The sequence below is a fragment of the Peromyscus maniculatus genome, chromosome 9 (assembly GCF_049852395.1).
Source record: "Peromyscus maniculatus bairdii isolate BWxNUB_F1_BW_parent chromosome 9, HU_Pman_BW_mat_3.1, whole genome shotgun sequence".
Lineage (NCBI taxonomy): Eukaryota > Metazoa > Chordata > Mammalia > Rodentia > Cricetidae > Peromyscus > Peromyscus maniculatus.
In genome coordinates, this window is record NC_134860.1 from 21,297,024 (window position 1) to 21,320,293 (window position 23,270).

The window sequence follows — 23,270 nt, forward strand, 5'->3', positions numbered from 1 at the left end:
AGCAGTCCCAGCATCCTCCTCTGATCTTTGTAGACTTCTGCACAGTGCTCACTTAACACAACTTTCTCCCCTCCTGGTCTTATAGAACAGACTGGCCAACCCACTCCAGTCTTACTTTTGCCTCAGCTTCTCCAGTACTGAGATTATAGACGTGTGCCACTACGTCAGGCCTCTTAGTCTCTGGTGACGTTTTTTAAGCTCCTCCTGCTCCCCACATCTAGGTTACAAATCACTATTGTTTAATGAAAGAGTTGGTGATTGTGGGTTTGGTTGTTGTTTTAAATAAAAGCCCTAGATATGCGGACTAGATAGGTCTTAGGGAGAGGGCAGCGCTCACCTTCTCATTGTAGAGGAGAGGATCTACCGTCTGCTACCAGCATGCTGATCATACTCTCTGAGCTTCCTAGCAAGATAAATAGGTAAATATTTATCTTGCTAGGACAAGATAATAGAGGACAAGATAAATAGATTTTTGAGCCAGGTGTAGTGGCTCAAGCCTTTAGTCCCAGCACTCAGATCCCTGCTGAGTTTGAAGCCATCCTGCTTTAGTGAGTTCTAGGACAACCAGACCTACATAGTGAGAGACCCTGTCTCAAGGAGGTAGGAGAAGAAAAAGAAATGTTTTTTTCTGTTGTTTTTTGTTTGTTTTTGTTTTTCGAGACAGGGTTTCTCTGTGTAACAGTCATGTCTGTCCTGCTTTGAGACCAGGCTGGCCTTGAACTCACTGATGATATCCGCCTGCCTCTGCCTCCCAAGTGCTGGGATTAAAGGTGTGCACCACCACTACCCAGCTCAGAAATGGGTTTTGAATAGTGTTTGTCAGGGAATATAGACAGTTGTGGACTTGAGTGTTTCCAACAGAACTAAGTATTTTCAAGCATTGATCTGTCTTACTGCAGAGTTACAGACAAGGGAGGAAAGAGCTACAGTACAATAACTTCAAAGTAAAATATTAGAAAACTATTCTTATCACCACTTAAGGTCCACTGTTAACTTCTAAACTTGAATATACTCAATCATTTAGGGGCCGGGTGGTGGTGGCACACGCCTTTAATCCTAGCACTTGGGAGGCAGAGCCAGGCGGATCTCTTGTGAGTTCGAGGCCAGCCTGGTCTCCAAAGCGAGTTCCAGGAAAGGTGAAAAGCTACACAGAGAAACCCTGTTTGGAAAACAAAAAACAAAAACAAACAAACAAACAAAAAAAGTTTAGGGATCTTGTTAAAAAGCAAGTGGATTGGGTTAGAGTGAAGTCCGCTGTGTGCATTACTAACAAAATCCCAGGCGATGTTGACATTGCTTCTTTGCCTGGGGACTATATTTTGAGTAGCAAGTTCATAGGACATTCAGAGTATGTGCAAATCCAACAGTAATGATATCCATGTGCATTTCTTTTTCTATAGTAGGCACAGAGCAGTAAAATAATGTTGGGTATTAGTGTGACCAGCTAAAGCCCTATCCTTCCCAAGCTTGACCTTGAGCCATGTTCTCCAAGATAGGGAGGGCTTCCTGGCATCAACACTGCTGGAATCCACAGCTGAAGTGATTCTGTGTTTTGCTCTGTCTGGTGCACTTCGGGATGCTTACTTAGTAGTGCATCCTTTGGTCTCTATCTGCCAGATACTAGCAGTACCCTCCTCCCTCTCAGGTGTAACGATCCAGAAATGACTGCAACACTGTTGAAGATTTCAGTTAGTTTCTAGCTATCAGCCACTGCCCTGAGACTTATTTTGAAATGTGGCATTGAGTGGAGTGTTGTATGTGAATGGTGTGCTTATAAGCGGCTTGCTCGCCATCTTGAAACTCCTGTAAAGGAGATCCATGGAATAACTAGCCAGTTGGTAATCTTTACAGCCTCTTGCTCCCTAGGGATGCTGGTTCTTTATGGAGTAGCCATCAGAGCATGGATGCCAGAAATTGCTTGGGATCTGTTGAAGCATGCAAGCTCACTTGGATTGCGCTGCCCTTTACTCTCGCTTCCTACTGATGTCTGTCTGCCTGCTTCTAGCTCAGCCTCACTGTCCTCTCTTCCCAACCCCATGACCTCTGTTTTTTTTTTAAGCAGATAACTAAGTCTTTAGAATTAAACCTACACCTATAATCTCAGCCCTCAGAGGTGGAAGAGGAAAGATGGTAAACTTAGGAAATGTGTGTCTGTAAGCCAAGGTGCTGTCTTGTAATAAACTTTTAAAGTTGACAGCTACAAGTACAAATTTTACCATGGAGTGTAACTCTCTGCTTCAGGGTTTCTCATTTGAAGACGGGGTGTAGCTGGCCTGACTGTAGACGTGGAAGAGCTGCAGAGGGCTTGGAGGGAGGGAGGAGGGAGGACCCACAAAATTACTATAAAACAGAGGCTGTTTTTGTGGAAATTTTTATACTGGAAAAGTTTAGGTCAACCCAGAGAGCACATCGGATCCTACTAGGACTGCACCAATGACAGGGCTCTGTTTTGTTCTTTTCCAATGGCATTATTTGTTGGTTTGTTTTTAGGCTTGTATCTTAAATGACCGAACCCATCGGTGCTGTTGAAATTCTCTTTAAGCCACATGTGTGGAGTAGAAGGTACTGCAATGGTAGTTTCAGGAACTGTAGTCAGCAATGTCCCACTAATGAGGTGAGCATGTGCCACAGGGTCACAAGGAAAGCTGCTGGTGCGGAGAGTCCCTTTGTCGACTCAGTGGAGCTGCTGCCTGGCCGTCCGCAGACTTGGCTGCACCAGCAGAATTGTGCTGTGGCTCACTGTGCCTGCTCCTGGTGCCATGCCTGTGTTAGGTCAGAAACCATTATAGAAATAAAAAAGATAAGGCTTAATTAGAAGCAATTTCCACTTTTCTTGATATATTTGACGAGAAACAAGCATCTGTTTTTGCCTTGTAAAGAGTTTTATTACTTTACTTTTGTTTTGAACCATATTTTGGTTGCAAAGAAACTTTAAATGTCTGTTTAAGAAAATCTATAAGTGGGGCTGAAGAGGTGGCTCATTGATTAAGAGCACTTGCTGCTCTTCCAGAGGACGCAAGTTCAGTTCCCAGTACCCACCTCAGGTGCCTCACAACCGCCTGTAACTGCAGCTCCAGAAAGTCAAACACCCTCTTTGGCTTCCACTGGCACCAACACACACACACACACACACACACACACACACACACACACACACACACTTGTACATGTACAGACCCACACACATACACTTAAATAAATAGTAAATCTTACTTTTTCTTTAATGAAAAAAATCTGGAAGGCAAACCATGGTCTCTTTTCAGTTAGTTTCAGACGGACTCTAATTTTAGCAGGTTCATATTCCTGGCTCAGTTTATAAAGTGCTAGCTGGCCTCACAAGCATGAGGAACTGACTTTGATCCCCCAAAATCCATGTAAAAATGCTGGGCATGATGAGGTGGAAACAGGGCTTGCTAGTCCCAACATAAATGCTGGGTGTAGCGGCACGCATCTGTAACCCCAGCACTTGAGAGGGTGAGGCAGAGCTCTCTTTTCCACTAGCCTGGCTGGATCTGTGTGTGAGCTTCAGGCTCAGGAAGAGACCATATCTCAAAGAATAGAGAGCAGCCAAGGGAGGTACCTAACATTGACCTCTGCCCTACACACACACACACACACACACACACACACACACACACACACACACACACACACACACACACACCTTACTGCTAAATTTGAGATGACTTGTGAAGGCAGGCAGGGTAGACTCAAGCACTGTGCTCCATTTCTCAGGTCAGAACTTCAGTTAGTGTAACCATTCATTGGATTGGTGACAGTTGCGTTTCTTATTGTGGAAACCAAAGTTTTTCCTGTTAATGCAAGAAACGGTGTTGGGGTGTGGGCACAGCAGTCCCAACTCGTGGGAAGATGAGACAGGGAGTATTGAGTTCAGAGTCAGCCCGTGTTACACAACAAAGGGGAGGGGCTAGTAGAAATAGACTTAGCTGACCTGAGTGTAAACCTCCTCAGCCATTTTAGCAAGAAATGGAGGGCAGCTGGGTGTGATGGTCTGCATGTATGTGAAAAGCTGGTTCTGTGGACTGAACTCAGGTCTTCAGGCTCAGCAGCAAGCAGCTTTACCTGCTGAACCATCTTGCCAGCCTGACAATGAATATTTTTAGAAGGCAATTTGAAATAGTGTTGATTGAACTTTAAAGGAAATCCAAGACCTAAGTGCTGGCAATCTTAATGTGATAAGAAATCATTTCTTAGTTTCCAGACAGCTGTCTTGTTGCACTGCCCTCATGTGGCCGGTAAAAAGCTAGTATTCTGCTGGTGAGGTCTGTCTTGGAAGGGCACTAAGCTCCTCCAGAATGACTTCCCCCTTCTTGACCTAACTGTCTCCAAGGGTCCAAGCCTGTGAGCCAGTCTTGGGTTTCCCGAGGTTCCTTTAGATCCTGAACGCTGTTGAGTCTGACAAGAGCTTGAACTGGCTTTGGACCTACTGGGGTCACAGGGCCAGTGTTCAGGTCCGTGTCTGAGCTCGTGCTGCATGTGGTCATCCCAGTTTGGTCAGGCCTGTATTTTAAAATCCCAGTGTCATTGGTGTTCAGTGTTTTCACCCCCAGCTTGTTCTTTGCACAGCTCACTCTTGTCCTGTTCTTTTCTCCTTTCTCTCTTCCTAACTTCGATCTGAAAGGGAAAGAAACCGCGGTTAGGTTTAAGGAAGTGTAGCCACAGGGGGCCTCTTAGTCCCTCTCCCTTCCACTTTGTCTCTGCCCCCTCATCTGAAAAAGATCAAGCCTGCTTTGAATCAGTTAACATAAATTTGGGGGGACAGTCTTGTTCAGCCCCCAAACCATTGCCATTTGAGAGTTTGAGCAAATCTGGTGTATTAAAAAGGGCAGTTTTGCAGTTTTGAGCCAGGTGGTGGTAGCATAAGCCTTTAATTCCAGCACTCGGGAGGCAGAGGTGATCTCTGAGTTCAAGGACAGCCAGGGAAGCTACACAGAGAAACCTGTCTGGGGGACTGAGGGGAATACTTTTGTCTGTTCCATTGCCATTTGCCTGCATGCAGTGTACTATTTCCCAATTGTTCTTGCCAGAGTACTTTCCTGACGGATAGGAACAGGTAGGTGTAGTACACTCTTTGTAGGTCTTAGAATTGGAGGGTAAGCGTCACCACTTTTGTTGAGGTGTTGAACACAAAGCCCTCTGGAAGCCAGTGAAATGTTTAAGAAGGATGGTGTCGCCAAGTGAAGGTGTAACCACGCATATTTAACAACAGGGTTTGGTGAGTGGCTTATACCATTAGTGTTTAGTTTAACACTGAAGTGAAAACTAGTTACATACTTGACATTCTCCTTTCTCCCTCACTAGTTTATAAAGTAAAAAGTGAAGTCACCAAATTGTGATTACAGATGACCCAGCATTTGTAGGAGCTGAGTCAGGAGGGTCATGACTTCAGGCCAGCCTGGACTACTCTGTCTCAGGAGACCAGAAGTAGAGGAGCTTAGAAATCTGTTAGCTAAAGCAATAGTGTGTGTGTGTGTGTGTGTGTGTGTGTGTGTGTGTGTGTGTGTGTATGTGTGTCCATATTCATATGTGTGCACGTGGAGATTGTAGTCTATGTTGTATGTCTTTATCTCAATCTGGAGTTCACCAATTTGCTAGCCTGGCTAGCTGACCAGCCCCACCAGGGTCCAAACTCTGCCAAGCACTTTAGTTAGGGCAAAAATTATGGAGATAGAGCACAAGGAAGAGTCAGTCTCTGGGTCAGAAATAAGATTCTTGGTCCTAGAAATGGTTACAAGAGATGATGTAGCTCTGAGAAAACTTATTTGTCACTGAATGAGAAATGAGGACATGATCTGTCCTAGGTGTGGTTGAGAAGGTTTTAGAAAAAAGGGGGAGAACAGGCAGAGGCATCTGGAAGAGTCCAGACTGAACCTAGCCAGCAGAATGAACCAGGAGTGGGGAGGGGGAAGTAAGGGGTAACAGAGAAGGGGGGGAGCAAACAAGAGAGGGGCAATGGACCAAGAGGCCAAGAGAGAAACCAGAAAAGCCAATAGAGTGTGTGGACCAAGAGAGCCCATAGCCAAAATTGGTGCATTCTAAGGCAGAGAAGCTGCAGGAAGGAGACACGTGTACTGAGACTGTCTTTGAGATCTGACGTCACCAACGCAGCTCCTAAGATATGGCTTTAGTTGCTGTTGGCCTTACATATAAAGATGTTTGAGAGTTGAAAGCATCATATCTGGTTATAACTGCTGGACTTAGCATGGACCGGATGTTCTTCTGTCATGGCTCACTTTCTGATGGAAGATGAGTTTATACCACAGTCTTTAGGAAGAGAACCCAGACATTAAACCAAAAGGATGGGGGCGGGGGATTCTTTCCTTTTCTGAGACAGTGTCACCATCCTTTATCTGCTGGTGTATTCATTTTCACAGTGCTGGTCCCAAAGGTGACAACATCTATGAGTGGAGATCAACCATTCTCGGGCCTCCGGGGTCTGTGTATGAAGGTGGTGTATTCTTCCTTGATATCACATTTACACCAGAATATCCCTTTAAGCCTCCAAAGGTAAGAAGTCTGTGTATTCTCAGATTTGACTGTTCCTGTCAGAGACACATTGAAGTTTTAAAAATGTAATCATGAAAGGTAGATTTCTTCCATGCTGTGTTGGTGTCCTACCAAGGCCTCCTTACCCGTGGGTGCTCCATTTTAGTGATTTAGGTAGACAGTCTAGATCTGATGTATGGGTCAGAAAAGATCTCAGCTTCTTGAGTATACAGTGTTTGCTAGTTTTAACTGAATATGATGATTGTTGATTGAGTTGGCTCTTCAGTTAGCAATACGCATCTCTAGGGGTAAGTGCTTAAAACCTGTGCTATTTATAGTGAAGCTTATTAGATTTGAAGCTTACTCAAAAGCAGTGTATTACTACTAGCTAACACAAGAGGTCAGCAAACAACCAACAATTCAAACTTAGAAATATTCATATTTAAAACATTAAAATTAGGCCAAACATGTCATCCCAACACTCTGGATATGGCAACAGGCAGGAGGATCAAAAGTTTGCAGTTAGTTGGGATGCATAGTCCAAGGCTAGCCTGATCAAGAAAAGAAAAACCCTGCTGGGTGGTGTTAGTATACACCTTTAATCCGAGTACTGGGGAGGCAGAAGCAGGCAGATCTCTTGTGAGTTCAAGACCAACCTGGTCTACAGAGTGAGCTCCAGGCCAGCCAGAGCTACACAGAGAAACCCTGTCTAGAAAAAAGAAAGCAAAGAAAGGAAGAGAAAGACAAGAGAACACCCTAAGAATAGAGGAAGTGTTGAACTCCCTTAGCCTTTGACAATGGGCATCACCTTCGAATGAAAGGGGACGGTGTGAGTGAGTTCTGTCACCTCACAGTCTGTGGATTAGTCAGCTGAAATGTAGTAAAAGTCTCCTACTGGAATGCTGCTTGACAATAACCTTATTTTTAGGTTACGTTTCGTACAAGAATTTATCACTGTAATATTAATAGCCAAGGAGTTATTTGCTTGGACATATTGAAAGACAACTGGAGCCCAGCACTAACCATCTCGAAAGTCCTCCTCTCTATCTGCTCACTCCTTACAGACTGCAATCCTGGTAAGGTTAATAATCTTCTGTACTTTATTTCTTACAAAATGAAAAGGTACTTGTTTTCCACGTAAACTGAGACTCATGTTTTCAAAGGACGTTTTAATCAAGACTTTAACTCACTAGTTGGAAAATGTTGCTGCTTTCCTACTCTTATGCCCAGCACTCAGGCTGGGTGAGTGGCCCAGTTGCCTCCCTGTTTGGGTGGTGGTTCAGTGACCACTTGCCCCATAGCCAGTTCTCACTCTGGAAAGTGGTATTTTTCTGCTAAGTACTTGGTGATTACAGAATTATAATCTTATTGGGACTAAAGGTTTTAAAATAAAAAATATTTCAGAATTGTAATCTTACTGGGACTAATTGTTTTAAAATAAAAAGAAATCATTTATTTTTCTGCTTAAACATACAAATTTAATTAGGCATTCCATTTTCAGAGAACCACCTTTAGTTGGGGGTCTGGGTTTTGGCCTTTTCTAGGCATATAGAGTATAATAGATGGTGTCAACTGCACCAGCCACAAAGGTTTTTACAGCATCCACAGTGCTCTAAGTGGTGAGCAGAGCTGGTCCTGGAGCCTTGGGCAGCCAGACTTGTAAGTTTGGTCATACACATGAAGACGAGGAGTGTCACTTGTTGGGAGAGAAGTAGGATAAGAAAATATAGCCAGGCCACTCCATTTTTCAGCAAGACTCCTCCCAACCTCCTTGTTTTATTTTCTATTAAAGATGAGAAGCTGGGGCTGGAGAAATGGCCCATCTGTTTAGAGCAGTTGTTCTTGCAGAGAACTCGGGTTCAGTTCCCAGGCCACACATGGCAGCCTGCATCTATAGCATGCAGGCAGAGTACCCACACACATCAAGTAAATCTTTTTAAAAGCTGTTTCTAACGATTAGAAGAAAACACCCTGGTGAGTGTTTCAGGCATAGGGCATGGTCATAACTGCTGTGTGTTAATATCCAAAGTGTCTGATTTTCTTTTTTTTCTTTTTTTTTTCCATCACAGGCAATTTATTTTGTTCTATTCATTCACAGTTAATACAGAAAATACTTGGAAACATTTCCATATAATGTTTGACACAGAAATCATCAAATAGAAGTATACAATGTTGACATGAGACAGTACATTTATAATTTATAACCCCAAATGTATTTATAAGTTAGAAATGGAAAGATCTACAAATGAAATTATGAAGGTTCACCAAAGTCATTTAATCTGTCAATTTCTCATTCATTTTTATGTCTTAATAATATTCTATTGTATGAATAAGCCACATTTTTATTTCTCTCCAGTATTTGATAGCTATTTGAGTTGTTTTAACTTTTTTACTATTAGCAAAACACTGCTGTAAACCTTCATGTACATGTTTCATAGGTGCACGTTTTCAGTAGTTTGAGGATATATTCCTAAGGGTAGAATTGTTGAGTAACAGAGTAACAATGTTTTGCATTTTGACCAACCACCAAACTGTTTTGCCAAAGTGGCACACCATTTTACAGTCTCACCAAATCCTTGTTTTTAAGGCTCTGATTTTTGTACAAAAGCATTCAATCATTCTGTCAGACCAAACCAGGAAAAGTAAGCTATAGTTCAGAGCTGTTCTATTCCATTTACTATGCAAAGCCATTCTTGGTGTTTGCAACTCTCAGCCCTTTTGAGTATTCTTGCAGTGTTCACTTTTCCCTCCATCAACGCTGCTGATAGCAGCAGAACCTTGAGAAATATACCTTTGGTTTGCTTCAGAAAAGGAACACATATTGCACTGTAAAGTTTATAAAATTGGCGCAAAACATTGTAATAATGTTACAATACCAGTTTTAAGAGTTCAGTGACTAATGGGGAGCCGATGGGATACATGCAGAACTGTGAAAGCGATCTCACTTAGCCAGCTGTACGCGTAGACTGTACTGATTTTCTTTCTCCAAAGTAATCTACATGTTTTTCTTCCAGCTGACCCTTTGGTGGGAAGTATTGCCACTCAGTATATGACCAACAGAGCAGAACACGACAGAATGGCCAGACAGTGGACCAAGAGATACGCTACATAAACTGGGTTTTCAGTTCTTACATTATCTGTCTGTCACAGAAGAGAGCTGCTTATGATTTTGAAAGGGTGGGGGAGGGTGGGAGTTGGTAAAGAGTAGGGTATTTCTATAACAGATATTATTCAGTCTTACTTCCTAAGATTTTGTTGTAACTTAAGGTATCTTGCTACAGTAGACAAATTGGTAATAGTGACTTTTCGAGCTGTCAGTTTTGCAAGATTAGCTGACTTTGAGTCCAACAGGGAAGAATGTACGTGTAGACACTTGGGTTTCATTGACTGTAGTCTACTGTCATTTCAAAATCAGCTTACATTTTTATAGGTTACACACATGGCCATTTATGTAAAGTCCCATTTTCTTGTTTAAAAAAGTTGGAATTTGTCTCTTTCCTTCTTAGAAGGAAACAATGGTATTTAACAGTTTATAGAGATCATTACCTCGTATATATAAAATGGACACCTGGCTATGAGACACCATGTAGGAAACGAGTAGTTAATGTATTTTATCTCATATGCAAATTACTTTAAAGGTGAATCAGGATTTGTGGAAACCTGTAGTGAAATACCTTAAGCTGTTAACCGTAGGTGAGGAATAGGAACTGCTCAGTGGACTGGTTATGTGTTTTAGACTTCTTACGTCTGCATTTGTTACTGTGCTAATAAACAATATTAAGAACAACCCTGGCCCCGCCGTGTTCATTTCCCTCTGTAGAGTCTTTGCTTCTGAAGCAGGTTCAGAAATACACACGACTTACATATGCCAGGACGATTGAAAAACAATAAACAGTCAGTGGCGGCCCACACCTTTAATTCCAGCAGTTAGGAGGCAAAGGCAGGTGGAACTCTGTGAGTTCCAGGATGGGCTTCAAAGCCACACAGAGAAACTCTGTCTCCAAAAACCAGAAAACAAAACAAAACAAAACACAATCAACAGTCAGCTGAGCTTCAAAGATAAACTCGATGCCTGTTTCTGAAAGCATTCTCTGATTTGCAGATGCAGCGGCAGCAGTAACCGAAGTGCGCGGCCTGGTGAGCTGGTGCCACCACTGGCTTTGCGGGGCAGAGTCTGACTCAGTGCTGCTGCCGCTGCAGTTGCCCCAGACCCATGTAGGTAAAAGCTGAGCATAGAGGCACACATACCTGTCATCACAGCATGGGGGTAGAGGCCAGAGAATCAGTTCAAGGTCATCCTCAGCTACACACAGAGTATGAGCCTAGCCTAGACCACATGAGATCATTTCTCACAAAAAGGAAAACTGACCCAGAACATGTTCATTATATCATTTTTAAAACATGCTAACTAATTCCATTGTATTAAAGCATAAGATCTAAGTGTAGTCAGAAGAAAAAAAGCAAACTGCTGGCAGGGATCTATATACAATACCCAAGAGGAAAAGCTGAAATAAATACCTGGAAGGGCAGACTAGAGAAGTGACTTAATAACTGGTAATCAAAGAGAAAAAGAACATAATTTTTTTTTTTTTTTTTAAGAATTGCCCAAGGCCGGGTCTGGTGGTGGTGGTGGTGGTGGTGGTGGTGGTGGTGCACACCTTTAATCCCAGCATTCAGGAGGCAGAGGCAGGTGGATCTCTGTGAATTCAAGGCCAGCCTGGTCTACAGAGCGAGATCCAGGACAGCTAGGGATATTACAAAGTGAAACCCTGTCTTCAAAAAAAAGAATTGGCCAAGACTGGGCATAGTGGCACACACCTTTAATCCCAGCAGAGGAAGGCTTTGAGTTCAAGGCTGGCCTGGTTTACATAGTCCAAACAAGCCCTGTCTTTCAAGGATGATGGCAGGGCAAACCAGGTGGCTGTAAGGCCAGTATTCAGGGTTGTCTAGGGCACATGGATTCTGCCCAAGTAATTTATTAAGACCCTTTCTCAAAAAGTAAAAAGGTCAATGATACATGTGCTTCTGAAGCCTTGGGTTCAGTCTGCAGTACCACCAACAAAAAAAGCAAACAGCAACAATGCTGATGCTATACACAGTGGTCCTATTGGCTTGAACTCACTAGACTGAGACAGCCACTGTGAAGTACTGCATTGAAGACTCCATACTTTACTTGTGGTCTTAATACATTCTTAAAGTTGATTCATAGCTGAAACCTCCAAGCAGCTATTTCCTAGTTCTTAGGATAGTGGTGTCACCCTCTTTAACACAGTGACCCACACTCTTCAGATTTGGCTAAGATCTTCCATAAACTATAGTACTAACTCAGATAAATATTTAGGACTAATGGTAGCTCAGTGTTTCTGACATATTTTATTGTATATGATAGGGTTAGTAGAAGAAAAGGAGTGCTTTCCTGTCCTTCAGCCTAGCCACCTTGAGAAGAAAGAAGACCCTCTGGGATTTGGTTTATCATCAGCACAGGCCTAGCTATAGAATAAAAACAGGGTTCTGAATATGACAAGCCTACTTTTCCTAACAGTAAGTCTTATTATACTTAATAGGGCAAAGCAAAACCATGACTTTTGTTCTATTTAGCAAAGCCTCTGTGAAATAAGAATTTAACTCATGGGGATCCAAATTGTCATTATTGATACAATTTAGGTACACAAAACAATTGTCAAGTTTTATAATCTTAGATATTAGTGATTAACCTTTAAAGAAATTTAGATATTTTATGTGTATGAGTGATTTTTCACTGTGCATGCAGTACTTGAAGTCAAGAGAGGACATTGGATCTCTTGGAATCAGTTACTGGTGGTTGTGAGCCACCATGTAGGTACTAGGAATTGAACCTGAGTCTTCTGCAAGAGCATCAATTTGTTTGTTTGGTTTTTGGTTTCTCTGTAGCTTTGGATCCTGTCCTGGAACTCACTCTGTAGACCAGGCTGGCCTTCAACTCACAGAGATTGCCTGCCTCTGCCTTCCTAGTGCTGAGATTCAAGGCGTGCGCCTGCGCCGCCGCTGCCACCACCCAGCAAGAACATCAATCTTAACAGCAATCTCTCCAGTCCTGATCAACCTCCTCCACTGAACGGTACTTGCCATGCAAGTCCAGCAACCCGAGTTCGACCCCTGGAACTGACTGCATACACACATCACATACATATAGTAATAAGCCTTTTTGAAGTTATATTCACAATAAGGAATCTGCATAAAATTACAATGACTGGACAGTTCCTGACAGGCTAGAAGGGTCCCCATGGAACACTGCATAGTCTCCAAATTTTATTTTACTATTAACGACAGGTGCAACATAAATAACAAAGATGGTGATTTCAAGAACAGGCTTCAAATAAAGACAAAATGTCCAACAACAATAACTTAGCCCAATAAGTTAATTATAACATAAAGTGCATTGAATTCCCACTTAGGGGTTCCCTAAGGCCCAGAGGTGGTTTTGTAAAGGGCCATGTTAAATTGTAACCTTGTGTCATGCTATGGACGGTGCAAGGCTTGACTCAGTTTTCAGAATTGGAGTTCCCCTTGTTTTTCCTCCCAGGCAAAGGGAAGCTGGATTTGCTCTGGGGCTGGGAAAGCTTGCTGGCTAGTAAAGTGAAGGGCTCAATCAGTGTCCTCCGGTCTGTCACTGTCACCTCCCACAGTTTCACTTTCTCACTCTTCGCCCACTGCTGTGCCACCTCAGCATCCACTTGTCTCTGCTCAGAAAGGTCGATTTTGTTTCCTAACACAACAATTGCCACCTGAAAGAAAATGATGAAAAGACCACACTAGTATACTGTCAGTAATAGTTTATGCAAAATGGATAAATATGAATCAGGATTGCCAGTTCAAGGCCAGCTTGGGCAACTTAGTTAGATCCTGTCAAAAACAAAGTTTAAAAAATAAAAGACTGAGGCACGAGGCCCTAGGTTAATCTCTAGTACTAGGCTGGTGGGAGTGTCCTCAGATGTGATAGGAATAAGAGAAGGCATCACCTCACTTCTTTTTTCTGAGTACACACAAACATTCTATATTTTTAACTAACTTCTGGTAAACTGACTTGGAAATTACCATCCAGTCTAGGACCATGGCTTACCATGACTACACTGCTTCAATGTAAAGATGCTGCAGAGCTGAGAGTTCTGTACCTCTAGAGTGGTAGTGGGTTCTTGGTTATTCTGTCCTTGAAAGGTGCCTACTAAATGTCCTCTGAATTGTGAGCCAAGAGGAACATTTTACCCCAAATACAAGTAAATCATGCATTTAAGTTTGGCTACCCAGCAGGCAGTCCTTGGCATGACTCAAGCATAGCACAGAACCACAGTGCCAAATCCCCGAAGGCAGAGCCAGTGTGGAGCAGTCCTTCCCAGCAGAGCGCTGAGCCACAGCTGTGCGCCCGGCCTCTGTAGAAGGCCGGAGCTCCGGGCACTCCTCCCACTGCTGCGGAGTCCTGAGCGGAGGCAGTGTACGTAAGGTACGGAGTTCTTCAGTGCTGCTCCAACACAGCTGTCTCAGGGGTTCTACTGCTGTGATAAAACACTGATCAAACCCAGCTTGGGAAGGAAAGGTTAATTCCAGCTCACAACTCCCGGGTCACAGTCCATTACTGAGGGAAGTCAGAATAGGAACTGAAACAGGACATTGAGGAGTGCTGCTTACTGGCTTGCTCCCCGTGGCTTGCTCAGCCTGCTTTCTAAAAGTACCCAGTACCACAGCCAGGAATATCACTCACTACCCGTTATGAGCTGGGCCCTCCTACAGCAATCATCAATTAAGATAATGCCCTATAGGCCAATCGGGTGGGGGCACTTTCCTGAAGTTTCCTCTTCCCAAATGACTAGCTGTGTCAAGTTGCATAAAATGAGCCAGCACAGGGTCCTACCTAAACACTTATACAGAAGCCTAGTGTTCCTAGTTCAACATACCCACCTACCAATCCCCAACCCACATGCTGTTTATTGCCAATCAGACTAATTTCATGGTCACCCCGTCACTACTATGGTTATAGTCCTAACAATGTCACGCCTTCCTTATGTATATGCTTCTATAACCTGGGCTCTTGGTTTTGATTTTTCTGATGATCATAGTTTCCTCCTAACCAATCATCCCCTCCCATGATCACTCCCTAGACCTTTGGGAAAGATTTCAGTGCCAGGCAGCCCACACCAATCCCATCTTCCTCCTTAGCCTAAGTGCAGCCATTCTTACTAACACTACGATGCACCCTCTGGCTCTGCTACCTCTAGCTGCAGTCTGCCTCACACCCAAAGTCCCTCATCCAGCCCAGATGATTTTCATCACCACCATGTCTAGTTATACCACCACATGCTAAACCCTATGTTAAATTTCACTCTTAGCCCTGCTGGAGGGTGGGGGTCCCCACTTCATAACCACCAATCTCCACCTCGTGTCCTTCAACGGATTGCTGCATTAATTTCTTCAGCTAGATGACATCTCAGACCATGGCCTTTCCAACTTCTTTTCTTCCGTCCTTTAGCTGATGACCCTGCTGTTTTACAGGAAGAAAGTAAACTGGAAGAGAACGTCCTCACCAGCGAACTGACCTGTCATCTTCCCTGCCCATCTCAATGGCTCCAGAACCAGCCATCCTTTGCTGCTTGGACAAGGATGAGTGTCACTCCATCACTCCTCCAGCCAGTCACTCCTATCTGTTACTGTTATCTAAAGAAACACTTCCAATGCCACATCCTTCTCCAGGGCCTGTTCTCCTTCATAGCAAAACTAGTCAAAGAGCTACTGTAGCTTCTGTGTTTATTTTTCCCACCTCCAAGCAGGCTGCTTCTCATTAGTTGCCTAGAGTATGCCCTAACTTCCACATATTATAGAGCCATCAATTTTTTTAGTCCCCAACCTTTCTGATCTACCTAGAGAACTTGACAGTGGGGTTACTTTCTGCTTTATATAAGTGCTAGCTTCATTTGCTTTCTGGACACCCCTACTTACCCCTCGTTTTTTCTCCTGCTCACTAGCCTTCCTTATCTTGTTCCCCCAATGTTTATTGTCAGAACAGTATTCAAATGACTAAAGGCCAGGTGTAGCCAGGAGGTGTTGGCGCACGCCTTTAATCTCAGCGCTTGGGAGGCAGAGGCAGGCGGATCTCTGTGAGTTCAAGGCCAGCCTGGTCTACAAAGCAAGTTCCAGGATAGCCAGAACTGTTACACACAGAAACCCTGTCTTGAAAAACAAAACAGGCCAGGTGTAGTGGATTACATGCCTTTAGTCGCAGTCCTCAGGAAACTGAAGCAGGTAGGTCTCTGAGTTCAGGGCCAGCCAAGGCTATACAGGGAGATCCTGTCTAAGATAAGTAATAAAACTAAAAAATGTTCAACTTTGGGACTGGAAACACCACTAAGTGGTAGGAGTACATACTGCTCTAACAGAGGACAGAGGCACCTTGGTGGCTCCTGAGTCTGGCTCCAGAGATCTGATGCCCTCTTCTGGCCGCTACAGACACCTGCATTCATGTGCATATAACTCCTCCCCTTCCCCTCTCCACATAATCAAAGATAAAATAAGTCTTTAGCATAACTTATTTTTTAAAAGATGGCCAATCAGCTGGGTGTGTTAGTGCATGTTTAATCCCAGTTTGAGGAAACCGTGCCTTGAAAAACCAATCAACCAAACAACAAACAAACAAATAAATAAATCAAGTTCCAGGACAGCCAGGGCTGTTATAGAGAATCCTGCCTTGAAAAAAACCATCCAACCAACCAATAAATAAATAAGCAAGTAAGTAAGTAAAGTTTAAGAATCTGGGATTAAACAATTTATCAGTGCTATTAACCAGTGTGCTACATGGCTCCAAAGATGATGACTGAGCTGGGTGAGAGTGTAGAGAAGATCTGTGATTAGAGAATTCCAGGCAGAACAGTGGCAAGTAGGTAGGAGCTGATGACTAGTTATTAGCTTGTATGTACTTTTTTAGGTTGAGGATAATAAGAGTCCTATTTTGCTACAGATATCCTAAAAGCCTGAAGAAGCAATGATCCCACACATGACTGAGCTGTGCAGGACCTGAGCAAGGGAGCTAGGTAAGCACACATTGTACAGAGTCAAACAGAACTAGGCAGAAAGCCACACTTGTGCTAAATGGGCTCAGCCTATCCTGCATACCCTTTGTTTGCAGATACTACCAATACAAGTGAATGGTTTTGAAATGTGTGAACTACACACAATGCGAACCTACACTACACTTCATTTCTAACATGTTTGGTATCTGAAATGGCCACTTACCTCTTTTTTGTCTTTGAACTTATCAATTTCTTTCTTCAGAAGCTCCACTCTTTGAAAGGATTCAAGGTTATTCACACTGTACACAAGAACAAAGCCATCAGCAAAAGAGAAATAATGCTTTGGCAGCTCCACGCCTTCCTGCAGGCCTCGGGTGTCATATAAGTGGAGCTGCTCCTTCACCCCACGGTCTGTCTCCACTGAGGCCATGTACACGTCTTCCATTGTCTCACAGTCTTCCGTCCCTACATGGAAAAGAACCAGGGTCAGCCAGGCATGGTGGTGCACACCTGTAATCCCAGCACTCAGGAAGCAGAGGCAGGCAGATTTCTCTAAGTTCCTAGCCAGCCAAGGATACAGTTTCAAAAAAAGAACCAGGGTCAGTTATTCACTAGTTCCCTGTCCTTTCGAGGCTGGCTTTCTAGGTTTCCCACACACCATATGTAATAATCAAATTTCTACTTTACTAATTTCTTCAAAATTAAAAGTAGTTATTCATCTGAAAGTATCTTATTTTTCTAAAAATATTCTTTGGACCATGAAGATAACTCTCAAGCTTGGTGACCTGAGTTCATTCGATTCCTGGGACCTACTAAAAGGTAGGAGAGAATTGACTCTACAAGGTCATCCTTTACTCTGTACAGAGTCTTACATGTCCCACCCACCCACCTACACATACACATAGACATACTTTTTAAAAATCATTTCTTCTGCCAGACATGGTAGTGCACCCTTTAATTCTAGTACTTGGGAGGCAGAGGCAGGAGGATCTCTGTGAGTTCAAGGTTAGCCTGGTTGGTCTACAGTGACTTCTAGGGCAGCCAGCCTCAAGAAAACAAAAAAGTTTCACAGGGCGGTGGTGGTGCACGCCTTTAATCCCAGCACTCAGGAGGCAGAGCCAGGCGGATCTCTGTGAGTTCCAGGCCAGCCTGGGCTACCAAGTGAGTTCCAGGAAAGGCGCAAAGCTACACAAAGAGACTCTGTCTCAAAAAACCAAAAAAAAAAAAAAAAAAGTTTCTTCTCATAACTCATTGAGGTGACACACTTATATCCAGCCCTTGGGTGGTGTGAACAGGAGATCAGTAATTCAAGGTTAGCCTTAACTGTGTAGGAATCAGAGGCTGGTTTGGGCTAATAAGACCTTGTCCAACAAACTAAACCTTTCTTCTGGTATTAGAATTGATCTATCGTTAAGTCTGCCAAAAAAGTAAAATTTTTTCTTCTATATAAAAATGGTAATAAAAATCTGGCAGTGAGATTACCTATTTTTATGAACTATAATAGTCAAAGAAGCTAATACCTAAATGATAGTGATAAAAGCTGATTTAAATAGCAGCTTCGGCCTCCATCAGAAGCAAGGCTGAAACAGGGTAATGGGCTGTTTTCTGCAGAATGCCCAGGTTATCTCCACAAGAACTGCATATGTCCAATTTGGGCCCAGACCCAAGCTAGTTCTCAGAATTGTAAAGAGGGATGCAAGAATTGAAACCCAAACAGCCTTTGTTTGTCTAAGTTATACTTTTCATAGCCGATGCATTAGAGTTTAAACTGAAGTAACTTTAAACTCCTTTTTTTTAGACAAAATATTACATGTTCCCAGACTGGCCTTGACTTAGGCAGTTATATGCCGCCATGTTCCCAGCTACTCAAGAATATAATTTTAAGAAAAGCTTGCCCTTGACCTGAAAAGAGTAGGAGATTAAAGGCAATTCTGACACCAACGAGTTTGAGAACTGTTGGCATAGACCTTAAAGTGAACACTAAATATAATTTCTTTGGCAGTGCCAGAGACTGAACTCAGGGCCTCATACATGCTTACCCCTGAGCTACATCTCTAGCCCTTGAAATACAGATTTAATAACAATTGTAATATATTATTTTGAGAAGCTAGAATAGAAACCAAGGTCATCCATTGGGGGTGGTGCATGCCTTTAACCCCAGCACTCGGGAGGCAGAGGCAGGCAGATCTCTGAGTTGGAGGCCAGCCTGGTCTCATAGCAAGTTCCAGCAAAGGGTACAGAGAAACCCTGTCTTGAGAAAAACAACAACAACAACAACAACAACAAAACAAAACAAAAGATCATCAAAATGATGAATAAAATATAAAAATGTACTCTAAGCTATATAGCAGAAAGAAACGCTCTAAAGATCTGTATTTACTAATCTGTCTTCTTTAGCAAAATCATGACCTCATTAGTGCCAGGGACATCATCTTCTTCACCTCTGCAGTTCTACAAAGCACCATCACATGCAGTATGAAAAAGAAAACAGGAAACAGTGTACTCATCGGAGGATTAAATGAATGAGATGACCTCAATTTACAAAACAAGGTCATACTGTAGGAAGCAGTCATTTCTTCATTTTTAAACCTATACAGCAGCATTAAAACACTAAGCCTGAAGAATGGCACTACCTCAGAGACCCTAAGATTCCTAGACCTCCTTTTGAGGCAGATGCACAGTACCCCATTTTCATATTACTCATGTCTACCTGCCATTTGTTTTCTGACCTGTTATATAACCTGTAGCAAGCACTGTTGAATTGCAACAAAACCCAATTTTCTTTCCCCTACTTATTCTCCTTTTACACCATTTAGCATGACCAACAAGTGCCCTGAACCAGTTCCAGAACCTAGAGAAACAAAGAAAGATAATCTTACCAATAGTATGATTCCCATAAAGGAGTTGCTCCAGAATCGCAGTTTTCCCAACGGACAACAACCCACAAACGACAACCTTGCAGCCCTTTCCCATCTTCTCTCAGGACAAAACTGTGGAGAAAATGGAGGGACTTTAAAACTGGACACACTGAAGTGAATCCTTTCTTTCCCTTAAAGTTTAAGTTGAACCAGTAATACAGAGGAAACTCCAAATATTAAAAGGGTGATACAGAATAAGATAATCTTTCCACACTCCATTCTCCAAACTCTTTGTGAAGAGTTTCTTATATATTGCCACAGAAATCATCTGGATAGACTGTAAAAATACCTAAAGGAGATGCATGTAATCCCAGCACTCAGAAAGCGGAGGAGGATCAGCATCAGCTATATAGTGAGTTAGAGACCACCTTGGATGTTGATATCTAGGCATGGCTGCTCATGCCTACAATCCCAGCACTCTGTAATAGAAGTAAAGAGTGCTGAGGCTGGAGGATTACCATGAGTAAAGTAACATTTTCCTTAAGGCTTTTGTTTTTCCAAAAGACAGGATCGTGGCAGCTGAGGTAAAAAAGGGAAATGGTTCATTAAAAACAACAGAAAAGTCATTTTTAAAAAGTCAAATGGTGGGGTTGGAGAGATGGCTCAGAGGTTAAGAGCACTGGCTGTTCTTCTAGACCTGGGTTCAATTCCCAGCACCCACATAATATCTCACAACTGTCTGAAACTCCAGTTCCAGGGGATCTGACAACCGCAGACATACATGTAGGCAAAATACCAATGGAAAAAAAAAAGGTCAAATTGTAAGCCAGGCATGGTGGCACAGCCCTTAATTGAGGCACTTGGGAGGCAGAGGCAGGTGGATCTCAGAGTTTGACACCAGCCTGGTCTACATAGTAAGTTCCAGGACAACCAGAGGTATATAGAAAAACCCCAGCTCACCAATGGGTAAAAATACTTGCTACCCAGTCTGATGACCTGAATTTGATAACCAATTCCCAAAGGTTGTCCTCTCAACTTCTACACAATTATATACATACCTATACATGCATGCACAAATAAATAAGTTAAAACAAAATTTTGAGACAGAGTCTCACTATGTAGCTCTGACTGTCTTAGAACTCACTATGTAGACTAGGCTGGCCTTGAACTCAGAGATTCTCCTGCCTCTGCCTCCCAAATCCTGGGATTAAAGGTGCACACCACCCAGCCTGGCTTAAAAAAACAACACAAAAACAAAACAAACAACAACAACAAAAACTTTTAAGGGGCCATAGCAATAGCTCCATGGTTAAGAGCACTGGCTGCTCTTGCAAAGGACCTGGGTTCAATTCCCAGCACCTACACAGTGGCTTAATGTATAAGGGTGTTTTGTCAGTATGTATGTCTGTGCACCATACTCATGCCTGGTACCCGTGGAAGCCAGGAAGAGGGTATTAGGTCCCCTGGACTGGAGGTAAAGAGAGTTATGAGCTGCCATGTGGGTACCAGGGTCCTCTAAACCGGTGAGCAGATGGCTCCCCATCTCCACTTTATAGAAATGGACTCCTGAAGATGCCTCCATCCTAATCCTGGAAACCTTTGAGACCTCACTTTAAAAGGATGTTTGCAAGTGTGACTGAATTAACCTTGAGACATAGATCAAGATGGAGGTGGAGATCTATCACAAGTGTATTTTTAGAGGTTTGAGAGGATGACTGACCGGAAGGTGGCAGAAGCCAGCAGCCAAGGGATGCAGGCAGTCTTGGGCTGCTGTTCCTGACACCAGGATTTTTTTTTTTTTTAATTTAATGTTCATTGGTGTTTGCCTACATGTGTTTCCGTGTGAGTGTGTCAGAAGTCCTGGAACTGGAGTTACAGACAATTGTGAGCCACCATGTCGGTGCTGGGAATTGAACCTGGGTCCTCTGAAAGAGCAGCTAGTGCTCTTAACTGCTGATGCATCTTTCCATAAGTGTTTTATTTGAGCCATTAAATATATTGCAACAGAAAACAGCGGGGCCAGCACAGCCTCCTCACTTGAGGGAAAAGCAGAGCACACAGCAAGCCACGGAGTAAGGTAATATTCCTGCGGCCTGCAGCAGGAAAGCCCAGAGGACTGTTTCTGTTCAGAAAGGGGCAGGCCTCCCACGGGTGTCAACGGAGCTCCTCCTATCAAGCTGCATATTAAGCACCTCCCCTTGTATTAAGTAAGGTTGGGCAAGGCAATCCCATATGAGGAATAGGTTCCCAAGAGCCAGCCAGAGGTTAGTGGCAGCCCCTGCTCCCATTGTTAGGAGTCCCACAAGCCGACTAAGCTATACAACTGTCGCATTTATACAGAGGGCCTAGGTTGGTCCCATGCAGGCTCCCTGGTTGTTGTTTCAGACTTCAGAGTTCCTATGAGCCAGCTTAGTTGTTTCTGTGGGTTTTCTTATGATGTCCTTGACCTCTCTGGCTCCTACAATCCTTCCTCCCTCTCTTCTGCAGGATTCCTTGAGCTCGGCCTAATGTTTGGTTGTGGGTCTCTGCATCTGTTTCCATCAGTTACCAGATGAAGGCTCTCTGATGACAATTAGAGTAGTCACCAATCTGATCACAGGAGACGGCCAGTTCAGGCTACTTATCCACTGTTGCTAGGAGTCTTAGCTGGGGTCATCCTTGTAGATTCATGGGCATTTCCCTTTCATCAGGTTCCTACCTGATCTGGAAAGCACCCCTTTCCAGTCATCTCTTTCAGTACTCCCCCACTCCATCCACTCCAACGGGATCCCTCTTGTTCCCATCCCCAGGGAGAGCTCTAAAAGAAATCTTATCCTGAGCACTCTGTCCTAACTAGCAAGCAACACCAGATGTGTTTTTTAAAAAAGGCGGGGGGAGCGTGGCAGTTAATTGGAAGATAACTTCCACCCATGTCCAGGCTCCACTGGCTCACATACTCCCAAACAAGGGCTCCGCTGAAGCAGGCCTCCCCGCTGGGACGCTGGGGCAACTGTCACTCTATTCCCCTTCACTCCCTCAATGTGTGTCCTTGGCACCAACTTAAATGCATAGCTCAGTATTAACGTTTGCTCCCACGGCTAGAACTTGTGCGTTGTTTGCGGCTGCAGCGCCAACAGCTGAGCCTGCGCCTGGCACATATTAAGATATATAGAGATATATTAAATTTTTTTTTTTTTTTAAAAAAGACAGGTGAGGATTCCTACAATGCTAAAGTCGTTATTTATTTTAAAAGATGAACAGAGCCACAGATTGATGTAAAAGGCAAACATGGTTCCGGAATCTTGGCCACAAACAAGAGTAGAGTATTAAAACCGCACGACTATATGAAAAAAGAAAATTCTGGAGCTGCAAAAACTCCAATACACCATTATTTCTTAATAAAGAACGCAATGCAGAATGCCAGCATTCTGGGCATTTCTTCCTGAAACAGTCGTACCTAAGAGGGCTTGACAAATGAACAATTTGCTATCCTAAAAGCATCCATAAAATAAGCCCCCGCGTTCTGACGTTAGCATCTCCGGCTCCCATCCACCAGCTCGGCCTGGTTCGGCAGGTCCCCGGCGGGCTCAAGGACACGCGCGAGGCCCACGCGTGCAGCCACTTGCGCCTACACCCACCCGGTGGCTGTCTTGCGGCCACACTGCTCCGGGATCACGGAGAGGAGCCGGCGGAGACACCAACCTGACACTGCGGGGCAGTGAGACAGAGGCACGCCGGTCACCGCGGCCCGCGGACACCGCTCTGGAGCCAGTCCCCGACCTGGCTCCTCAGGACCCGCAGCGCGACGCCCACGGCGCTCAGCGCCTCTCACCTCTCGCAGCCTTTGCAGCTCAGAGGCAATGCTGAGCGCCAGCGGGAGGACATCCGGAAG

At 43.7% G+C, this 23,270-nt stretch overlaps 2 protein-coding genes across 6 annotated transcripts in view; one reads left to right on the forward strand and one right to left on the reverse strand.

Moving 5' to 3' along the window:
* Window positions 1-10,294, forward strand: part of Ube2e1 (ubiquitin conjugating enzyme E2 E1) — a 52,203-nt gene extending 41,909 nt beyond the window's left edge. The window contains exons 4-6 of the mRNA XM_076544452.1: window positions 6,396-6,528; window positions 7,436-7,583; window positions 9,522-10,294. Of these exons, the coding sequence (XP_076400567.1) occupies window positions 6,396-6,528; window positions 7,436-7,583; window positions 9,522-9,619 (379 nt within the window). The 3' untranslated portion in view covers window positions 9,620-10,294. The remainder of the gene's footprint in view (window positions 1-6,395; window positions 6,529-7,435; window positions 7,584-9,521) is intronic.
* On the reverse strand, window positions 1,884-23,246 carry Nkiras1 (NFKB inhibitor interacting Ras like 1). Of its 5 annotated transcripts, none has more exons than XM_042284357.2 (4): window positions 23,081-23,246; window positions 19,421-19,531; window positions 16,765-17,006; window positions 1,884-4,635 (listed from the first exon to the last, which is right to left on the reverse strand). In XM_042284357.2, exons 2-4 carry the CDS (start codon window positions 19,512-19,514, stop codon window positions 4,543-4,545), a joined length of 429 nt encoding a protein of 142 aa, XP_042140291.1. In that variant the 5' UTR covers window positions 19,515-19,531; window positions 23,081-23,246; the 3' UTR covers window positions 1,884-4,542. The 5 variants fall into 5 exon arrangements, with proteins under 5 accessions (XP_042140291.1, XP_006975175.1, XP_015849510.1 ...); XM_006975113.4 differs by lacking the exon at window positions 1,884-4,635 and adding an exon at window positions 9,729-13,271; XM_015994024.3 differs by lacking the exon at window positions 1,884-4,635 and adding an exon at window positions 9,729-13,271 and having other exon boundaries at window positions 23,211-23,245.
* Window positions 23,247-23,270: the final 24 nt, after the last annotated feature.

Coding starts and splice junctions, on each gene's coding strand:
- Nkiras1 (XM_006975113.4), bottom strand. CDS start 19,514: ATGGGAAAGGGCTGCAAGGTTGTCGTTTGTGGGTTGTTGTCCGTTGGG. Junction 17,007..19,420: donor TTATGGGAATCATACTATTG/GTAAGATTATCT, acceptor TTTTCCATGTAG/GGACGGAAGACTGTGAGACA. Junction 13,272..16,764: donor AGTTCAAAGACAAAAAAGAG/GTAAGTGGCCAT, acceptor ATTTTCTTTCAG/GTGGCAATTGTTGTGTTAGG.